The sequence below is a fragment of the Silene latifolia genome, chromosome 1 (assembly GCF_048544455.1).
Source record: "Silene latifolia isolate original U9 population chromosome 1, ASM4854445v1, whole genome shotgun sequence".
Taxonomy (NCBI): Eukaryota; Viridiplantae; Streptophyta; class Magnoliopsida; order Caryophyllales; family Caryophyllaceae; genus Silene; species Silene latifolia.
The window spans coordinates 89617721-89640428 of record NC_133526.1 but is presented as its reverse complement, the minus strand read 5'-3'; the positions used below and the strand labels follow the sequence as shown (position 1 = coordinate 89640428).

At 44.9% G+C, this 22708-nt stretch overlaps 1 protein-coding gene across 1 annotated transcript; it reads left to right on the top strand.

Moving 5' to 3' along the window:
• Positions 1-515: 515 nt before the first annotated feature.
• LOC141650268 (uncharacterized) lies at positions 516-21281 on the top strand. The gene is made up of 4 exons (XM_074458668.1): positions 516-538; positions 751-865; positions 958-1273; positions 21271-21281. Exons 1-4 carry the CDS (start codon positions 516-518, stop codon positions 21279-21281), a joined length of 465 nt encoding a protein of 154 aa, XP_074314769.1.
• Positions 21282-22708: the final 1427 nt, after the last annotated feature.

Genomic DNA, 22708 nt, shown 5'->3' with positions numbered 1-22708 from the left:
GTTTGGAGACCTGTTCAGAGAAATAAGGTTCCTGACCCTCCAAAGGTGCCTGAGGTGCCTTTTGGTGGCCCTACTTACCATAATTCTTCAGTGCTTACTTCTGTGCCTGTCATACAACAAATCTCTAGGCAGGAACATGTCACTCCTGTGAATGTTTCCCCTGCTAAATCTTATGTGGAAGTTCTCACAGCTAGTCCCACTTCTAGGGCTAATTTGAATTGGAGATCGGAGGAACCACCTGGATTTGTTGTCAATGGATAGAATTGGCTGTTGGAATGTGAGAGGAATAAATGGGATTAACAAGCAATTAGATGTTAAGCAATTTCTTTTTCAGAATAATATAAGATTATGTGGTTTGGTGGAAACTAAAATAAAAGAACATGAGTTTGATAATGTTTTACAAGTTTTAGGGACTCACTGAAAAGGAATAAATAATTATGATCATCACCATCATAGAGATAGAATTTGGACTATCGGGGATCCTCAAGTTTTTGGTATTACCCCTCTTCATATGAATGCTCAAGTTATTACAGTTCAGGTGACTGAACTAGCTACAGGAGATAATTTTTTGTTGTCTATTGTTTATGGCTCTAATGATGATGTGGAGAGACAAGATCTATAGACTCATCTAAGGACTATGAAAAATCAATATCATAGTTCTTGGAGGGTCTGTGGGGATTTCAATAATGTGTTAAATTTTAATGAGAGAATTGGCAATGATGTTCTATGAGCTGATATTTCTGACTTTAGAGACTGTGTTCATTATTGTGGTTTCAATGATATTAAGGGACGGGGTGCTTTCTTCACTTGGAATAACAAGCAAGCTCCTGCTACAAGGGGATTTTCTAGGATTGATAGATTTTTGGTGAATGTTGAGTGGATGGATTTATACCCTAATTCTTATGCACATTTCCTCCCTGAGAGGTTATTTGATCATACTGCTATTGTCTGCTATAGGAGTATAAGTTGGGAGAAAAAAAAGAGTTTAAGTACTATAATATGTGGAGCATGGATCCTGAATTCAAGAATATTGTGCATCAGTCTTGGAACTGTCAGATAAATGGGACTCCTATGTTTAAATTGGTGACTAAATTGAAAAATATCAAGAAGCCTCTGAGAATGCTTAATAGAAATGGCTTTTCTGATATTGGGAAAATAGTAGTTGTTGCTAAGGCTCTCTTGGAGGAGCTTCAACTGGCTACGCATACAAATCCCACTGATTTGGGTCTTCTTGCAACTGAGACTGATGCAACTGAGTCTTATAGGCAACTATGTAAAATGCACCATAGCGTCTTGTGGACATGGCCCACCTACTTGCCTAGCCAATCTGTGGACGTATAGCGGTCTTTTGAAAGCCACGCTCGGCGGCGTAAAAATGCCTTCGACCGGATCGTTTTAGATCGGTCGGTTTCGTCTCGGTAAGGGTCTCGAAACGATTAGAGATGTTCGGAGTCGCCACCAAGCATTTGTGGGATGCCTAGAATCCGTTCGAATTCCACTTTATACCTCGGTTAAATCAAAGCACAAAGCAGCGTTTGACATAAGTACTAAAGATAAGGAAATCGTCCCTCTTTAGCATCTTATCTCTAGAATGACTCTCGTACGCCCTGGATAAGGTCGTCCACTATCCAAAGTTTTTGACTAAGAGGTGAAGGTACGTATTGGGAAGCCCTTTAATCAGAAACCCAATCCCGCCCGCGTTTAGCGGCCTCTACTGATCGATCTTGGTTGGTTGAATGCAAAAGTTGATAAAACGGTTTAAATGCATGAATGCGCATCCAATAATTTAAACCTAACATGTGAGAGCTTTCTAAGTCGGTTGATTTAATCCAAATATCAAGTATAAGATGTCGATTTGGATTAATGGTTGATTTGCATGCAAGACGGAAATTAAACATCCATTTACTGTATTAGGTTTAGGGTGCATAACACGATCCATTTGTCTTAGTAAGGCATTTTGCAAATATGGTTTTAAATAATCGAATAGTCATCTGATCCGTCCTATATCCGGGTTAACCGGAGTCGGGATCGTCCTAGGCTAATGCTGGAAGGGAAAAGGCCCTGTACCAGACGGCTATAAGAGGCGCGAGCCAGCCGGCGGTGTAAGGGGCCTCCCTCTGGTTTTGAAAATGAGAAAGAAAAGGCCTGCTTGAGGCGCGGGTTAGCCAACGGTTGTATGCCGTGCTCTGACTGTTTAGAAAACGTTATAAAACGTGTTAAAAATGGGTTTTTGAACCCGGTTTGGTTTTGAAAGGGTCGTTTAGACCGCATTTGTTGATTTGAAGAACTAGACTCGAATAATCATCATTACTTGATGATATTCGGTGTCGGGTTCGGTTTGACAAACTTGACATGAATAGTTTTGAAAATGATTATGGACTAATTGTTTTAAGTCCATTTTGAATGTAATTAGTCGGTACTCGTCATCGTACCCGGGTTAAAATCCGGCATGGTATGTAGAACCAAGGATGACTTTATGTCGGTGACTAATGTGTTTGTTTGAAAATGTAAAGAAATGAAATAAAAGGCTTTAAAATACTTTTTAAATGTCATTAACCAAATATTATCACCGAAACAAGGATTTAACCGTCATGGTATGAAGAACCAAGGGTGAAAAATGCTTTATGGTTAAAACATGTGAAATGAAACAAAAGGTTTCGAAAATACTTGAAATGGTAAAAACCGATTACAAATATGAAAAATGGGTTAAGGGAAATGACGAGAACAAACACGGTTGATCTCTGGTCTGAGTACCCCATTTAGGCGCGAGCCATTTGGCGACCTAAGGGGCTTCTGCCTCAGACCAAAAATCGGTTTTGGCCCGTTTATCCCATGTTTGGTTCATGTTATGTATGTTTTAGCATATTAAAGTCATGAAACAAATGAAAACATAATAAAAGAGGATTTTTACACCCTCATACTTACATGTTTGGTTATGGCGAGTGACCGACGTAAGTGTAATAACTCGTTTGATCGGAAAAAAACTCGGTTTAAAACCGTTTTGGTAAGTAAAGAGTGTTTTAAAAGTTTAGTGATGGTGTAGTGGTCAAAGTGGTCGGTCAAGTGGTTTAATACATGATGACGGTACCAAACAATGTGTAAGGCTCGTGTTTACGATCGGTAGGTCGTAAATACGCGTCGGATTGTGACTTAAGAAGTCGAGTCGAGAATTTTAAGGGAGAAAAGAGAAGGCGGACACTCGCGTAAGTCTCAAATGGGTGGCATTTGAGGGTTATTTATAGGAGAATGAGTGGTTGTGTGAGTTTTGAGCGACGTGGCCACCTGGGCTGCTCAAAGAGGCGCGAGCCACGTCGCGGCACTTCGAGTTGTGTTGTCACTATCACAACAAACGCAATCATGATTTGTTCTATCCTAGGTTTTGTAGTCACATGTTTGGTACTTGACCAATATGAATTCAGGAAAACTTAGCATAGAAGGTTTGAGATATTTTGGTTTTTGTGTTTGACTCGGTTTGACTCATTGTTGGAGTCGGGATTTGAATTTTCGAGTCGGTTTTTGGTCCGGTGTCGGTTTTGACTCTAGTTAGTGTCATCGCGACCCCGTCGCCGTGCATTAAACACTCCAGGTATTTTTGAAATGTTTTGTTTTCGAAATCGTTTTAAATTTTCCGACGTAAAGTTGTACACAAACTGTCGATCAAACGCTGCGATCCCAAAACATGTTGTAGTCCGATAATCATCGGGTGTTTGTTGGAGTCTCAGCAGATCATCGGGTATCTCTGAGCCCCCACTTTGACCGAGGCTTGGACAGGGCGAAAGTCAAAGTAGAGTCCCCAGGTCAATCGAAGATTACAACCTGAAGACCCAAGCGACGTCGAGGCGGCTCGAAAGGATTCGGGCCAAGGACCCGCCGTCGGGAAGGGCGACGCCAAGGCGACTCGAGGGTATGAGTCAAGGACCTGTCGTCGGGAACATTTTAGAGTCTGTCGACTGCCCGTGCGTGTCGTTTAAAGTCCGTTAGACTACGTACAAAGGCTCGCCAGCCATAGGAAGGAGTCATACCTGAGGCATCTTCGGATATGTCCTTGCACGTTTGCGGACAAAGGCTCGCTAGCTGTGATAAGGAAATGTACCCGAGACATCTTCGGGATCTGTCCTTGAAAGGTTGCGGACAAAGGCTCGCCAGCCATGGTGCGTATGTGAGGAGGGCTCGCCAGCCGCGATGCGTTGTAAGGCTCGCCAGCCGAGACAAGGAAATGTACCCGAGGCATTTTCGGGATGTGTCCTTGAATGGGTGCGGACAAAGGCTCGCCAGCCGTGGTGCGTATGTGAGGAGGGCTCGCCAGCCGCGATGCGTTGTAAGGCTCGCCAGCCGAGACAAGGAAATGTAACCGAGGCATCTTCGGGATGTGTCCTTGGATGGGTGCGGACAAAGGCTCGCCAGCCGTGGTGCGTATGTGAGGAGGGCTCACCAGCCGCGATGCGTTGTAAGGCTCGCCAGCTGAGACAAGGAAATGTACCCGAGGCATCTTCGAGATGTGTCCTTGGAAGGGTGCGGACAAAGGCTCGCCAGCCGTGGTGCGGTCGGTTGACCATGGAGTAGCCGCGTCGATTGAGCTTGTTTCGAAAATAGCGAACTCATGATGTCGCTGGGGAAATAGTGAGTATGGGTTCTCACTATCACTATTTTTGGAATGAGTGGGTTTCGCGAGGAAGCCCCCTGCTGGTATTTGAGGGAATAGTGAATTTGGAATTTTCACTCTTCGGTTTGAATTTGCAGTGGCGGTTTTGATCGCCGTTTGTTCTAATTTTGAAGGAAAATAGCAAATTTGAGTTTGCTATAGCGTTTGAAGTGACGGTTTATGTGACGCCGTTGACATTTGATGGAAATAGTGAATTTGGAATCTTTACCATTGATTGAAGTGACGGTTTATCTGCCGCCGTTGACATTTGAAAGAAATAGTGAATTTGGAATCTTCACTATTGATTGAAGTGACGTTTTATGTGCCGCCATTGACATTTGATGAAATAGTGAATTTGAAATCTTCACTATTGATCGAAGTGACGGTTTATGTGCCGCCGTTGCTTGAAATTTGGAGAAATAGCGGTTTTTGAATTTTCGCTGTTATTTTGAAGTTGGAGGAAAATAGCGATTTTGAATTTTCGCTTTTGTTTTTTGAAGTTGGCGGTTTCGATCGCCGTTTGCTTGAAGTTTTTGAAAATAGCGAATTTGAATTTTCACTATTTGGTTTTGTTTGTTTTCGAGGAAATGACGACATTCAATATCGTCAACGAAAATTTTGGAATTTGTCATGGGAAATTGGGCCAAAGCCCAAATTTCGCTGAAAAGAAAAGGGGAGGCCTGGTTTAGGCGCGAGCCATCTGGCGATAGAAGTCGGCTTCCCTATTTTCTGTTAAAAAGACGCGAGGTTGAGCTGCGGATGATTATTCATCTTCAACCTCAAAATCTCGCCAAAATCGCCATTAAAGGACCTTCTAGCTTGCTTTTGCTTGTGCCATTGTCAACAAATGTCATCTCAAGGTAAGTATTTCCTCTTGAATCCTTTCAAATTTGTCGATTTTAGCTTGATTGAATTAGGGCGAAATTTTGCCCTAAAAATCGAATTGGGCGTTTTTGATTGAGCCAATTTTGAGTGTAATTGATGTTTGTATTAGGTTAGAAACCTGTTTAGGAGTATAGGGGTGCTTTTAGTTTGCATTTTGATCCCCGTTCCCGCTCCCTGTGCTCGAAAAACGTGATTGAGGCGAGAAACCGTCTCATTTCACAATGCCAAGTTTATTTGCTTGGGTAGTGGGTCCCACTAGGTTGCATTGTAGTTGGGAAAACCCGTGTTTGCCATCTAAGGACCTTCGTTGGATGTTTGTGGGCAAAATTGGATTTTTGCCTTTTGCGACGGTCTTACGTCTGACAAAATAAGCGTCTGTTTGAGCTTGAATTGAGTCAGTTTGCCTTGAAATGGACCTTATTGGTATTTTAGGTCACCTTGGGGCGTGATAAAATCACGTTTGCCTTTTTGCGGTCGTTTTTGGATTTTTGACCGGTTTGGGGCTCAAATTAGCGTATGAATTGCCTTTTTGAACCGTAGAAAAATCCCATTGTGTCGGGAATGTATTTTGGGTTGTTGGCAGACCTTGTATGGGTCTTGAAATGCCGTTTTTGTGGTTTTGACTCGTCTTTTGCTTGAAAAGAGGGACAAGTCATTTTTGTGTCTTTTTTTGTGAGTGGTTTGGGGGCGGGATTGCCCCTTGGTTTTTGTATTGCAGGTTGTTTTTTTTGTTTTTGGGTTTATCCATTTCATGCCATCGTAATGCCGAAATTTCGGCTGACGTTTTTTTGTTGTTGTTTTTTGATCGCAGGGTATCGTCTGGGACCGATGGGGTCCGTTGTTGAGTCTTTGGAGGAGGAAGTCGATCCTGGAGGGGATGTAGCGGCCGAGGAGGCTGCCGTATTCGAGGCGGTGGTGGAGGATGCTTCTGTAGAGGAGGATAGGTGGCTGATATGGCCGGTTTGTCCTTTTTGTTGTGGCTCATAGACAGGGTGGCTGATAAGTGGGGTTCAGTATCGGAATGGTGCATCGCATCATGGTTCTTGGCCTCCTCATCATCCGAAGTCTGCAAGACACTGTCTTCTTTTTTGTCATGGAGCAGGAGCGCGGGGTTATCGTCATGGTAACCTCCTCTGCTTTCGTTGTTGCTCCTCTGTTTCCCGTGTTGCTCCCTTTCCTTTCTAATCGGAAGGGTAGGGAGTGCTTAGTTCGGTAGGTGGCGGATAGCCCCCAGTTCGTTGTCTTAGGCCAGTGTCTGTATGATAGACGTTTGTTTTAGGCCAGCGTCTGTATGATAGACGTTTGTTTTAGGCCAGTGTCTGTATGATAGACGTTTGTTTTAGGCCAGTGTCTGTATGATAGACGTCTGTTTTAGGCCAGTGTCTGTATGATAGACGTTTGTTTTAGGCCAGTGTCTGTATGATAGTCGTTTGTCGATGTATTTTGCGTAAGGCGGTTTGTATATATGTGTTTTTGGATTGTGGTTTGTTTAGTGATTTTTGGCTTTTTTGCGTTGTGTTTCGAGGAGCGTTGTCGGCTGCTTGATTCTCCTTTTGCTTTGCACCAGTTCCTGCATCGTTAGTGTAGAAAACAGGCAACAGATAGCACATACGCATAAATGCAAACACGTAAAAGCATTTGATTGAAAAACAAAAATTAACCAAGATGACTTGAAGTTAAAATTTGAAATTTTGAAGTGACTTTTGAAAATTCCGTGACAAGTCGTCACGTTCGGAATTCAAAAGGAATTGACAGAAAATTGAGCAATTAACTCGTGTCGTGAATTAAATTGCGTCAAAATCATTGAAATTGACTCGAAAAATTCAAACTCAAACCGTCAGGAAAGAATTTTTTAGAAAAGGATTTTTGCGAGTATATTTGATTTTTGATGTCAAGACTCGAGTTTGCGAGTGCTTGAATTTTGGAGGAAAATTGACGTCGTGTTATCAATCTTCGGTTTCGATTTTTGATTTGTGAAAAAGCGAAAAATTTTCGGAATTTCGACTGACATGGAAACGATCCATCGCGGATCAGGGCGACTGGCCCTTCCCCCCTTTAAAAAAAGAAAGAAAAATCCGTATGTTTAAAGCTACGTCATGGGAACCGTGTCGGATTTCGTAAAACGCGAAAACAAGGAAATGTGAGTGTGAAGAAACACAAAATTTCCCGGATCATCCCGAAGAGGCGCGAGGTTCCTGGCGGGAGGTTTGAGGTGTCAGGAGAAAACACATGTTGAAAGAGACAAGTCAACAGCGGGAATCCTGGAGAAGCCTCAAAGAGGCGCGAGCGTCTTGGCGATGGAAGCCGGCTCTCCTCTTTTTCTGAAAAATGCGTTGATCATTTTGTATAAATAGGGATGTTTGCGCTTCATTGTTTAATCATCCAAAACACAAAAACATCTCTACAAAACCTGCTCTTCTTCCACAAAAATATTTCATGGTTGCTTTCGAGAACGCCTTGCGACAATGGTGCCGGGATTTGTCGCCTCCCGAGAAGTATCAACTCGATTGCATGGGAGTTGGTCAATTGTTGGTGCTTCGTCAAGTCAAGGTGCAACCTTCGTTTCTTGAAGCATGTTCTCGGTTTTGGGATTCGAAACATCATGTTTTCGTTTTCCCGAAAGGTGAAATTTGTCCTCTTGCCGAAGAAGTTGGAGTCATTGGTGGGTGGCCGGGTTGTGCTCCGGTGCTTCCTCCGACTCGGTTGTGCTACAAGGAGAAATTCTGTTCCATGTTGGGCTTATCAACAAGCCAAGTTAACTTTCTTCTTGCTCCACATGGTGTGGATATGTTGGCTCTTATCAACATCTTCTCGAATCGGTTAGATGCTAATGTCTCGGAGGTTGCTAGGAGAAGGGCTCTTGCATTTTGCCTTGTCCATGTGTATTTCTTTGTTGATGTCTTGAAGAAGGAGGGGCCAAGATGCCATGGTAGCATGACCCTTATCCATGTGATTGAGCAAATGGAGCATGGTAGAGATCCATCATGGTTGGTGCTTGGAGAGATTATCCAAGCTTTGGACAAGGAAGGCTCTTGTGGAGAAGCTCCCTCTTTTGGATCGCCAAGGATCCTCTAAGTGTGGCTATTGGAGAGGCTAAGGTATGTAGAGCCTCCGGTTAATCCTTCTTCTTATTCCTTCCGTCACCTTACCATGAGGAAGAAATTGTACCCGGATAGTTTTGCTTCCACTGAGGCCTATTGGGCCGCAAGATTGGCGGAGGAGGGTGGTCCTCATATCCGTTGGGTGGTGCCGTGGTGGCACTTGAGGTCCTTCACGGGGTTGCCCGCTTCGGGTGCTAGTCCTCGTTCTTTGATGGTGGTGGGCTTGAAGGTTGTTTCCTTCATTTATCCCGAAAAGCTCATGAGGCAAATGGGGCGTCAACAAAAGGTGCCCGCTCAAGATACTCTTGTCCAAGAGGATGTTTTCCGGAACTCCGAGCTTGTGGAGTTCTTTGAAAGGTGATGGGCCACTCGGCCACTTTGGGAGGTACCAAACCCCGTTGCCACGACATGGGTGACTCCCGCAAGTGGTCACGAGCTCCGTCCTTGGAAGAGAGATCCAAATTCCGTAAGGACGAGGTTGCCGACTTGAAGTATCGAGAGGTTGGCAAGGCCAACCGTGCCTTCTTTGAGGAGTATGTTGATGGAGCTACCCCTTATGTGATGAGACCACCGAAGAGGAGGAGTTCCGGCCCCAAGAATATGGTGGGTCGTGCATTGGTCCTTTTTGGGTCGAACATGGGGTCTTGTGCTAGATCGGAGGCCGTCGCCGTCTTAGATCCGTTTAGGATCCGTTCTGAGGAAGAAGTCCATGCTAGGCGGGCCAACAAGAAGAACAAGGGGAAGATGTACCCCGAGGGAAAAGGCAGGGTAGAATGGAAGAGTGAAGACCTCCATTACCCACTTTATTATTATGTTGTATTCTTGTTGTAGGTTTTTATTATGTTGTACTAGCTAGTTGTTGTGTGTGTTGTGCTAGTTTTATTATGTGAGGTGTGTTAGTTGACACCTTAGCTTCGACAAGTTGTAGACCCGTCGAGCTTTATTTGTTGTTGAAATTGTAATCCCTCCCATTATTAATTAAATAAGAGGATTGCTCGTGTCGAAAATTGTGAACGCTTGTTTCTTCCATCCATTTTGTAAAGGCAATTCAATTTAAATCGTCCTCAACAATTGCACTTGGGAAAGTGGTACTTTGTCGAAAGGGAGAAAGGCTCATTTTTGTATTTTGTGGGAAAGGGAATGGTTTTCCCTTTCACTTTTTTGATGGGGATGTTTTTTGTATGTGGGTAATGTTTTTTTTTTTATTGTGGGGATGGTTGTATCCTTCTTGTGTGAGAAAGGACTGCCTACGTATTCACCTGAAGAGGTGAAATCAAACCATGATCGTAGTTCGAAATGTTTTGTGAATTTGATTGGGTTTTGTGGTTGTATCCCTCATGCATAAGAGGGACTGCCTACGTATTCACCTAAAGAGGTGAAATCAAACCATGCTCGTAGTTCAGGGGGTTTGTTTTTTGTAGTGCAAATGGACGTTGCCTTTGACGGATCAAAGGACATTCGAAACGGGCAAGGTGTCGTAGCTTAGACTCGAAAAACATGCAATTTCAAATCAGAACGTATTGAGGAACTTGACTTAAAAAGGGTTGAGGTGGTTGCTAGTTGCAAAACTAGGCTAGGTTGTTGACTGATAGGGTTCAAGGGTAGTATTTCTTGAGTTTGGTCTAGGTTGGTCGGGTTTGTAAAGTCCTCCCCGTCTAGGTCACTCCGTCTCATTGCGCCCCCCGAAAGTATTTTCTTGACCAGGTATGGCCCGGCCCAGTTGGGTTTGAATTTTCCCCTCGGATCGACGGGTAATGGTGCTCGAATTGACTTGAGGACCAAGTCGCCCTCCTGGATGTTTATGGGTTTAACCTTCTTGTTGAATGCCTGCTCTATACGTCGTTGGTATAGCTGGACGTTGTGCAAGTCGTTGAGTCGCCGTTCATCTAGAAGAGTGAGTTGTTCGTACCTTTGACGGGTCCATTCCGCCTCAGGGACTTGACTCTCCAATAGAATGCGTAGAGATGGGACCTCTAACTCTACCGGTTGAACCGCCTCCATACCGTATGCTAGGTAGAAGGGTGTGGCGCCTGTCGGTGTTCGAATGGAGGTTCGGTATCCCCAGAGTGCGAATGAGAGTTTGCTCGGCCAATCGCGGTAGTTGTCTTGCATTTTATTGATAATGGTAACAAGAGTTTTGTTCGCTGCCTCCACCGCTCCGTTAGTTTGGTGACGGTAGGGGGATGATCGATGTCGTTTGATCTTGTATTTGTCCAGCAAGGTTTGAGTTTCCGCCCGGAAGTGAGAGCCTTGATCGCTGATGATTTCATGGGGTACACCATATCGGCAGATGATGTTGTTTTGAATGAACTTGGCCACTTGTTTGGCGGTCAAGACTGCATATGACCGTGCTTCCACCCATTTGGTGAAGTAGTCGATGGCGACGAGGACGAAGCAATGCCCCTTGATGCCTATCGGGTTGACTTTTCCGATGATGTCGATGCCCCAGGTTGAGAATGGCCAGGGTGATGTCATAGTGTATAAAAGGGATGGTGGTATGTGTTGTATGTTGGCGAAGATTTGGCAATTGTGGCAATGTTTGACGTAGTTACGACAATCGGCCTCCATGGTTGTCCAGTAGTAACCTAGTCGCATGATTTTCCGTGTAAGCATCATTGCACTCAAGTGAGGGCCACATTCTCCGTCGTGGACCTCTCCCATGACCTTCTTGGCTTTGTGATGGTCAATGCAAAGGAGGAGAATTCCTTGGGGTGTTCTTTTGTAGAGTTGATTTTGGTTTATCACGAATTGTGATGCAAGTAAACGGATGGCTCTTTGTCCTCTTTGATCAGAGTTGGGAGGAAATTCGTTTTTGGTTTTGTAATTGAGGATGGCTTGGTACCGAGTTTCATCATGGCTTTCCTCGTCGTCGATAATGGCACAAATGTGAGCTGGCTCGCTCCGTCTTTCGACACATAGGGACATCGATGTCATGTCGTCAGGTATGTTGACGAGCGCGGCAAGTTTTGCCAGGGCATCAGCAAATTGATTCTCCTCTCACGGCAAGTGGAAATAGTCGACTTGGTCGAAGAACTCGGCCTCTTGATTGATCTTTGCTCGGTAGGGAGCTAAGCTGTCAGATCGGATTTTCCATGATCCGGATACCTGATTGATGATGAGTGAGGAATCGCCATGGACCCTCAATCTCTTGATGCCCAGTGTGATGGCTGCTTGTAGGCCGATGAGACATACTTCATATTCAGCGGCATTGTTGGTGACGGCGAAGTCCAGCTTGACCGAGATCGGAACATGTTCTCCCTCTGGTGATATTAGAAGGATTCCTACCCCGAAGCCTCTCAGATTAGATGCACCATCAAAGTATAGGTCCCATGCGTCAGAGTCGGCACAGGATGTCTTCGTCAGGAAGTGACCATGTGTCGGTCGTTGGATCCTCGTTGATGGGATTTTCGGCTAGGAAATCTGCGATTGCTCTTCCCTTGATAACCTTGAGGGGTACAAACTTGAGATCAAACTCGGACAGCATGAGTGTCCATCTAGACAGCCTTCCGTTTAGCACGGGTTTTTCGAAGATGTATTTAACCGGGTCCATCTTGGAGTAGATGTGGACCGAGTAGCTGAGCATGTAATGCCGCAGCTTCTTTGTTGACCATACTAGGGCAAGGCATGTCTTTTCCGGTTGGGTATACCTCGTCTCGTACTCAATGAACTTTTTGCTGATGTATTAGATGGCTCGCTCTTCGTTGCCAACTGTTTGTGCTAGCATTGCTCCCATGGTTGTGTTGGTAACAAATGATCGGGTATAGGGATAGAGGAATCCCGGTTGAGGTGGCATGAGGACAGGAGGTTTGGATAGGATCTCCTTTATCTGTCGAACGCTTTCTGACAGTCGTCGTCCCAATCGGTGTGATCGGAGGCACGAAGCTTCTTGAATATTGGTTCACAGATCATAGTGAGCTTGGCAATGAACGGGCTGATGTATTGGACCTGACCGAGAAATCCCCGAATCTCCTTCTCGTTCCTAGGCCGAGGCATTTGTTGAAGGGCTTTGATTTTAGTTGGATCAATCTCAATGCCTCTTTTGCTGACGACATGTCCCAAGAGTTTTCCGGAGGTGACCCCGAATGCACACTTCTGAGGATTTAGTCTCATGTTATATTTCCGTAGACGAGCGAAGAATTTCCGGAGGGCACTGATGTGGCCGTCCCGTTCTTTTGATTTGACGATCATGTCATCGACATATACCTCTACCTCCTTGTGCATCATATCATGTAGGAGAGTGGTAGCGGTTCTTTGATAGGTTGCTCCGGCGTTGATGAGGCCGAAAGGCATGACCGTGTAGCAATATGTACCCCACTGTGTAGTGAACGCAGTTTTGCGCATGTCTTCCTCAGCCATCTTAATCTGGTTGTACCCAGCATACCCGTCCATGAATGATAGGAGAGCATGCTCGGCGGTGTTGTCCACCAGGATGTCAACATGTGGCACAGGGAAGTCGTCTTTTGGACTTGCCTTGTTCAGATCCCTGAAGTCGACGCAAACCCAAATTCTTCCGTCTTTCTTTGTTACGGGCACAATGTTGGCCACCCAGTCAGAGTATTCAGACAATTTGATGAACCCAGCCTTGAACTATTTGTCCACCTCTTCCTTGATTTTTAGGGCCCACTCAGGACGCATCCGGCGTAGCTTCTGTTTCACAGGTTTAGCCCCGGGTTTAATGGGTATCCGGTGTTCTGCAATTTCTCTGTCAATCCCAGGCATATCTCTCGTAAGACCCGGGCGAACACGTCCTTGTATTCGTGGAGGAGGTCAATGAACTGTTGTCTTTCCTAGGGGTCCAGGGTTGTCCCTATCCTAAGTTCTTGAGGTGTATTGTCGGTTCCTATGTTAATAGGTTCGGTTTCCTCAATGATGGGGGTTCTGGTTTCCCGTTTGTCAAGTTCTTTGGCTAAGTGAGGTGGATAGTCACTCAAGTCAAATTCCTCATGATAATTCAGAATTGCATTGCAGTTAAATTGAGACGAGTCATAACTAAACTTAGCGTTCATTAAGTTGACACGAGCGAAAAGCTCGGAAAGGACAGACATCTCGTGGTCAGTCAGAGGCGACACAACAGAGGAAGTGGCTCCTGGAACAGGCTCCAGGTTGTCACCTTTCATGGGAGTGGGGGTGACCCTAGTAGACTCAGCCTCTGAATCAGCCACGACTTTGTGATAAAACAGTGGGAAGGGGACCTTGACTGGGGCATCCGAAGTGTTAGGAGCTATGACAGACTCTGACTCCGACTCAGACTCGGACTCTTCCTCACTTTCCTCCTTGAACATAGGGCCTTCTCCAGTTGTTATCTTGAGAATGCGGCGTTGGCGATCGATCCACTTGATGGTTTTCCTCCAGCCCTGGGTGGCTTTCTCCGGGTCAGTATCGGAGATCAAGGCGGTTGGATCAAATTGGTTGTCTTTCAGGGCGATGTTGATGATGTCCTCATAGTCGAGGTGTTTGATGTTATCTTCCCCGAAGAGGAGTGTGACAGCTTGTCCGTCCAGGCATGGTGACGGTTTGGACTCAGTTGATGCAGCTTCGATGTTGTCGGGGATAAAATAGCTGTCTTGGAAGACTTCCACTCCCGGGTATCTAGCCTTCCCCACAGAGTCATAGATTGGCTCCGGAAAGCCGTGGTAGAGTTCAGACTCTCCCTCGGGGACAAAGTATCCGTTGAGAGTCAGGTGGTAGGGACGGAGGATAACCCCGTGCTTCTTGCGTTTTCGGATTAGGAGGTTCATCTCCTGGATATCTTTATCAGTAGGTTTGTATCCCAGCCCAAAGGGAATGTTGGGAACCTTAGCTTGTTTCAAGGGAGGCAATGGGTCCTTTAGTGGATTGAGCGGCAAACCCGGGAAGTAACCCTGACGCATCATGATACGGTTGATCGTGAGGTTGGTGAACGGGTCACACTCAGAGGTTGCAGGTTCATCAGTTATGGCATTCACGGCTTGGAAACCTCACATTTCATTGTCGTCCTCCTCAATGGTTTGGGAGGCTACCCCTCTTCTCATAACTGCTTTGATTAGGGAAGCGGGAATCGTGATTGTTTTCCCGTTGAAGGGGACCCTGATATTTTGGTGGATCGTTGATGTGACCGCCTTGACGGCGTGAATCCAGGGACGTCCCAGGAGCATGTTGAAGGACGCGTCGATGTCGACCACTTGAAAACTGGTTTGCCTTTCAAGTGGCCCGGTTGCGACGGTTAAAGTGACTAGCCCAGCGACCTTGCGACGAGTGCCGTCGTAGGCGCGTACTCCTTGATTCTTTGGGATTAAATCAGATTCCTTGATACCTAGCCTGTGGGCAGTTTTGAGAGGAATGACATTCACGGCGGAACCGTCATCCACGAGGACCATTGGTATATTTTTCTGGAGGCATTGTACGGTGATGTACAGAGCCAGGTTATGATTGGCTCCGAACAGGGGAATATCTTCATCGGAAAAGACGACCGGGTTACTCAGATCAGGGGCGTCTCTCGTCATGTGTGCCACTATTTCTTCCGGGGAAGAGGTGGAGGGCACGGTTAATTTCCCCAAGGCCTGCAGTAAGGCCTGTCGGCGCTCAAAAGACGTTGCGATCAATTGCCAAATTGAGATTTCGGCCTTTGCTTTCTGGAGCTGTCTCAGGATTGAGTTCTCGGGAGCTTTTGGTTGAGTGTCCGCTTCCGGGACGATTTGGTCATTCGTTGTTGGAACGACCGCTGGGTTGCTCGGATTCTGATAGGGACGTCCGGACCGGGTGAGATGTCCGATTTCCTTCGTCCGCTTTTCCTTCCCCGGGATGACATATACATCTTCAACATCATCCCGTCATATGCCGTTAATTTCAGGGTCTCGAGGATACCTTGGAGGGGTATTCCTCGGTGGGTAGTTCTTGTGGGGAATATTTTTGTGAGAGTGATTTTTATGGGGGTAGTTATTTTGAGGGTAATTATTTTGAGGGTAGTTATTTTGAGGGTGATTTTCGTGAGGTCTATGCCAGAATGGTCGCGGGAGCAATCCATCCTGGGGTGGGTAATTTTGAATGCTTGGGGAAATCTCCCTCAGACGCGGTGTTGGGGGATTGAAGATGAGTCGACGGTAGGCGTCGTCGAGTCGGGTGATTCTTTCAGAGAGGCTGGCTATGGCCTCTTCAACTTGCTGAAACATAGTGAGCATGGTGGCAGCGCTGAACACGAACGCTCCGTCTGAAGGATCCTTTTCCAGAACATTCACCTCGTCGTCAATTGGCAAGATGAGATGAGAGCAGTCTAGGGTCGGCTCATAGTCAGAGATGGCGTGAATTCCCAGGGGATTCGTCTTGTTGTTCGACTTAGTTGGTGGGGGTATAGTTAAATCTCCCTTCTCAATCATGTCTTGAATGAGGTGCTTGAGTTTGAAGCAATTTTCGGTATCATGCCCTTTCCCTCGATGATACTGGCAGTAGGCGTTGGGCTTCCAAAATCGGGATTTCTTGGCGTCGGCCGGGTCCGGGGTGGGCCCGATCGGTTGTAACTTCCCTTGGTCCATGAGCCTTTTCAAGGCACTTGCATAAGTCGACCCTATGTTGGTGAACACTCTCTGAGGGCGTTCAGTTTTCTTGGCAGATGGTTCGACGAGGTTAACCTCATCAATCTTGTTTGTCTGTCCGTAAGGGCGAGATCCGGTTGAGGTGGATCCTTGATAACCCCCGCCAGTGGTCTTTGCTAAGACACCCTTTCGGAGGTCGTCCTCAATACGTGTCCCCGAAATCTGCAGATCTTGAAAAGTTTTGATATTTCGATACCTCAGCAGGTTGGCATAAACCGGGCGGAGATTGTTGACAAACTTCTCGACCAGAGTTGATTCACTTGGCTTCTCGACCAATTGAGTACTCACCCTCCTCGCGGGTTAGGAACTCAGTGAACCCTTCCTTGTCGTTTTGGGTTAACACCTCGAGAGTACGGGTGTTGGCCTGGATTTCGACGTTGTCGGCATACTGTTTGGCAAACTCAACTGCGATCTCATCCCAAGTAGTAAGGTTTTTCGGGTCCAAGGAGTAGTACCATTGGCGAGGAATCGGCTCCAAAGAGGATGGGAAGATCCTGGTAAAAAGCTCTTGTTTGACCCCCTTAATGGCCATGTAGTCTTTGAAAGCACGGATGTGGTTGAGTGGATCTTCCACTCCCTTGAACTTAGGCACATCAGTCAGGGTGAAGTTGTCAGGTAACTGGTCCCCAACAGGTTCGAACCTTCGGTTATTTTCAAGGTGGATGTTGTTACCCCGGGCTAGGAGTTGTTCTTCCAAGAGTTTCAGCCTCTTCTCAGTTTCAGTCAGAGGTGGGGTATTATGTTCCCCAATTTCCTTGTTCTCGAAGGCGTCGATACGGGTCTCGACGCGATCCAGGGTGACCTTAAGAGCGGTAAGCAGGCTTGCTAGCTGATTAGTTGTGACATCTCTGTTGTTATCATTGTTGTTGTGGTTGACAGACGAAGTTGAAGATGGGGCCATGGCTCTGAGGCAGAAAAACGGCTCATATTACAACTCAATCCGACACGGTTCCAAGACTGAACGCAGACAACACAAAGGACGAGACAAAGATCGACTCAACAAGACGGGGTGACCGTGTGTGGTCCCTCGGTGCTGACTCGATTTATGACGTGACGGTGTTTGACCAAACCTTTGACACGAGTCCAATCATGACGGCGCGACGCCATTGGACGGGTCTTGTGGTGAGACGACTCATAAGTAAAGACCCATAAGTACGTTTGCTTTGACTCGATAGACACGAGGCGGAATTGGAATGATGGACCAAAGTTTTCGAAAATAGAAATTTTCAAAAAGATTCATTTGTCGCTTTAATGGGCGGCTTCCGAAGATAGAAATCTCCGCAAGTCGATCAGTTGAAAGGGTTGTCTTAAGTTTATTTGCAAAAGACGGTTTGAGTTTGAGTCGGCTCGGAAAACAGTGTGTTGCTTCCCAAGACGGTTTTGAAATTCAAAAATTGTATGTTTTGAAAATCGGGTTTGAAATGTTTGAAAAGGTCTCGGGGACGGTGCATGGTCCTCGGGATCCGAAAGTGTCTCGAGAAAAGGGTGTGTGCTTTTCTCGGGTTTTGAAAGAGCCATTGTCGGCGCGAAACGGGTTAAAATCCGTGTCTAGACGCGGCGATTATAACGGCGTAAAAAGGTGATTTGAAATGGTTATACAAAACCGGATTTGAAAATCGTCATTATGACGGCCTAGAAAGGCGTGTTGAAATGGTTATACAAAACCAGGTTTGAAAATCGTCATTACGACGGCCTAGAAAGGCGTGTTGAAATGGTTATACAAAACCGAGTTTGAAAATCGTCATTATGACGGCCTAGAAAGGCGTGTTGAAATGGTTATACAAAACCGGGTTTGAAAATCGTCATTACGACGGCCTAGAAAGGCGTGTTGAAATGGTTATACAAAACCGGGTTTGAAAATCGTCATTACGACGGCCTAGAAAGGCGTGTTGAAATGGTTATACAAAACCGGGTTTGAAAATCGTCATTACGACGGCCTAGAAAGGCGTGTTGAAATGGTTATACAAAACCAGGTTTGAAAATCGTCATTACGACGGCCTAGAAAGGCGTGCATCGGTCGGCGAAAGACCGAGGTTTGAAATGGCCATTATAACGGCGCAAAAAGGGGTGTTTTTGAAAGTTTGAAAATGACACGGAAGGACTTATGATCAAATAGCACATAAGCACTCACAGTTCATTATATTATGCATCATGCTGACACGGGTTTTGGCTTAGAAGGGTGGGTTACACAACAAGCAATCAAACCCCGATTTGCGAGAGGGATACCAATCCAAACAAAATGTGTAAGGAGGGTGCCCTAGCCTCGTGCTCGAAAGTGATGAAAGCTCTTTGACGAAACAGAAATGTGTAACGTCAATGGTATGCTTGACTCAATCGGGATTCGAAACGCGGGGATGAGAAAACTCACGCCGACGAGACGAGCCAATTGGTCGAAAAGGGTTAGGTTGTGGGCCCGGACAAGGAACCCGACCGTGACCGTAATATCAATTAATGCATTCCAACCAAGACCTCGTTCGAGTCTCACCATCTAGGGATCACAAAGACGTAAGTGTCCTAGTTTTCCCCAGCGGAGTCGCCAATCTGTGGACATGGCCCACCTACACGCCTAGCCAATCTGTGGACGTATAGCGGTCTTTTGAAAGCCACGCTCGGCGGCGTAAAAATGCCTTCGACCGGATCGTTTTAGATCGGTCGGTTTAAATCTCGGTAAGGGTCTCGAAACGATTAGAGATGTTCGGAGTCGCCACCAAGCATTTGTGGGATGCCTAGAACCCGTTCGAATTCCACTTTATACCTCGGTCAAATCGAAGCACAAAGCAGCGTTTGACATAAGTACTAAAGATAAGGAAATCGTCCCTCTTTAGCATCCTATCTCTAGAATGACTCTCGTACGCCCTGGATAAGGTCGTCCACTATCCAAAGTTTCTGAGTAAGAGGTGAAGGTACGTATTGGGAAGCCCTTTAATCAGACACCCAATCCCGCCCGCGTTTAGCGGCCTCTACTGATCGATCTTGGTTGGTTGAATGCAAAAGTTGATAAAACGGTTTAAATGCATGAATGCGCATCCAATAATTTAAACCTAACATGTGAGAGCTTTCTAAGTCGGTTGATTTAATCCAAATATCAAGTATAAGATGTCGAGTTGGATTAATGGTTGATTTGCATGCAAGACGGAAATTAAACATCCATTTACCGTATTAGGTTTAGGGTGCATAACACGATCCATTTGTCTTAGTAAGGCATTTTGCAAATATGGTTTTAAATAATCGAATAGTCATCTGATCCGTCCTATATCCGGGTTAACCGGAGTCGGGATCGTCCTAGGCTAATGCTGGAAGGGAACAGGCCCTGTACCAGACGGCTATAAGAGGCGCGAGCCAGCCGGCGGTGTAAGGGGCCTCCCTCTGGTTTTGAAAATGAGAAAGAAAAGGCCTGCTTGAGGCGCGGGTTAGCCAACGGTTGTATGCCGTGCTCTGATTGTTTAGAAAACGTTATAAAACGTGTTAAAAATGGGTTTTTGAACCCGGTTTGGTTTTGAAAGGGTCGTTTAGACCGCATTTGTTAATTTGAAGAACTAGACTCGAATAATCATCATTACTTGATGATATTCGGTGTCGGGTTCGGTTTGACAAACTTGACATGAATAGTTTTGAAAATGATTATGGACTAATTGTTTTAAGTCCATTTTGAATGTAATTAGTCGGTACTCGTCATCGTACCCGGGTTAAAATCCGGCATGATATGTAGAACCAAGGATGACTTTGTGTCGATGACTAATGTGTTTGTTTAAAAATGTAAAGAAATGAAATAAAAGGCTTTAAAATACCTTTTAAATGTCATTAACCAAATATTATCACCGAAACACGGATTTAACCGTCATGGTATGAAGAACCAAGGGTGAAAAATGCTTTATGGTTAAAACATGTGAAATGAAACAAAAGGTTTAGAAAATACTTGAAATGGTAAAAACCGATTACATATATGAAAAATGGGTTAAGGGAAATGACGAGAACAAACACGGTTGATCTCTGGTCTGCGTACCCCATTTAGGCGCGAGCCATTTGGCGACCTAAGGGGCTTCTGCCTCAGACCAAAAATCGGTTTTGGCTCGTTTATCCCATGTTTTGGTTCATGTTATGCATGTTTTAGCATGTTAAAGTCATGAAACAAATGAAAACATAATAAAAGATGATTTTTACACCCTCATACTTACATGTTTGGTTATGGCGAGTGACCGACGTAAGTGTAATAACTCGTTTGATCGGAAAAAAACTCGGTTTAAAACCGTTTTGGTAAGTAAAGAGTGTTTTAAAAGTTTAGTGATGGTATAGTGGTCAAAGTGGTCGGTCAAGTGGTTTAATGCATGATGACGGTACCAAAAAATGTGTAAGGCTCGTGTTTACGATCGGTAGGTCGTAAATACGCGTCGGATTGTGACTTAAGAAGTCGAGTCGAGAATTTTAAGGGAGAAAAGAGGGGGCGGACACTCGCGTAAGTCTCAAATGGGTGGCATTTGAGGGGTATTTATAGGAGAATTAGTGGTTGTGTGAGTTTTGAGCGACGTGGCCACCTGGGCTGCTCAAAGAGGCGCGAGCCACGTCGCGGCACTTCGAGTTGTGTTGTCACTATCACAACAAACGCAATCATGATTTGTTCTATCCTAGGTTTTGTAGTCACATGTTTGGTACTTGACCAACATGAATCCGGGAAAACTTAGCATAGAAGGTTTGAGATATTTTGGTTTTTGTGTTTGACTCGGTTTGACTCGTTGTTGGAGTCGGGATTTGAATTTTCGAGTCGATTTTTGGTCCGGTGTCGGTTTTGACTCTAGTTAGTGTCATCGCGACCCCGTCGCCATGCATTAAACACTCCAGGTATTTTTGAAATGTTTTGAAATGTTTTGTTTTCGAAATCGTTTTAAGTTTTTCGACGTAAAGTTGTACACAAACTGTCGATCAAACGCTGCGATCCCAAAACATGTTGTAGTCCGATAATCATCGGGTGTTTGTTGGAGTCTCAGCAGATACTGGGTATCTACACTTCTTATCTCAGAAAGCTAAGGCTGACTAGTTATCTCATTGAGATGAAAATTACAAGTTTTTTCATTCTCAGATCAGAGCTAGGCAAGTTCATAATAGAGTTATGAGCATTCATGGCTTAGATGGCTGCCTGTACTCCACCTGCCCTGAGATTGAGGAGGCTTTTTTGGACTATTATAAAAGGCTCCTTGGATCTTCCATGCCTACTAAGCCTGTCTATGTGCCTACTGTTAGGAAATGGAAGCTACTTACTGAGGAACATCACTCTCTGTTGCTTGCTGCTGTGACTGACATTGAAATTAAAGAATGCTTATTTGATATTGGGTCCTCTAAATCTCCAGGACCTGATGGATATTCAAGTCAGTTCTTTAAAGACTCTTGGGAGACTGTTGGGGGTGATGTCACTGCTGTAATTAAGGACTTTTTTCATACTGGTCAACCATTAAAGCAGGTGAATACTACAACTCTTACTCTTATTCCTAAAACTTCCAATCCTACTAGTGTACTGGAATTTCGTCCTATTGCTAACACAATTTAAAAGGTGTTGGCTAAGGTTTTATGCAATAGACTTGGTAAAGTCCTACCTGACATAGTTAGTGAGAATCAAGGAGGGTTTGTTAAGGGTAGAAACATTGTAGAAAATGTCCTTATTTGTCAAGATTTGGCAAGGCTCTACAATAAGAAAGTTGCATCACCAAGGTGCTTAATTAAAATAGACCTCAAAAAAGCTTATGATTCTGTGGAATGGGATTTTTTATATCAAATGTTGTATGCTCTCAAGTTCCCTAGACACTTCATTGATCTGGTGATGGCATGTGTGACCAGTCCTACTTATTCTCTTTCAGTCAATGGCAATAATTTTGGTTTCTTTAAAGGGAAAAGAGGATTAAGGCAAGGGGATCCACTCTCTCCCCTCCTTTTTACTCTTTATATGGAATATTTGTCCAGGATTCTTGCCATTGTTGCTCAACAAGAGGACTTCAGATTTCATCCTTTGTGTGGCCCTACTCGTTTGAATCACCTCCTCTTTGCAGATGATTTGCTCTTATTCTGTAAAGGTACTGATTCTTCTATTATGTGGATGCTTAGAGCCTTTGCCACCTTTTCTGTTGCATCTGGGTTATGTTTGAACAAGAATAAGTCTGAGATCTACTTCAATGGGGTTAATACTGATACAGTGGATGCAATTTTACAAGTTTCTGAGTTTTATAGGGGTACTCTCCCTTTTAGGTATTTGGGTATCCCTATCTCTTCAAAAAAATTGACAAAGAATGAGGGAATGGAGATCATTGATAGGATTGTTACTAGGATTAGGGGGTGGGGAGTAAAGCATATGTCCTATGCTGGTAGATTGGTTTTGGTACAATCTGTCTTCACCTCTCTCCATTCATATTGGGCTACTATTTTTTTGATCCCTAGTGGCATCATGAATAGAATTAATTCTATTTGCAGAAATTTCTTATGGGGTGCTTCATCTGATTATAAGAATCCTCCCAACATTAATTGGGATA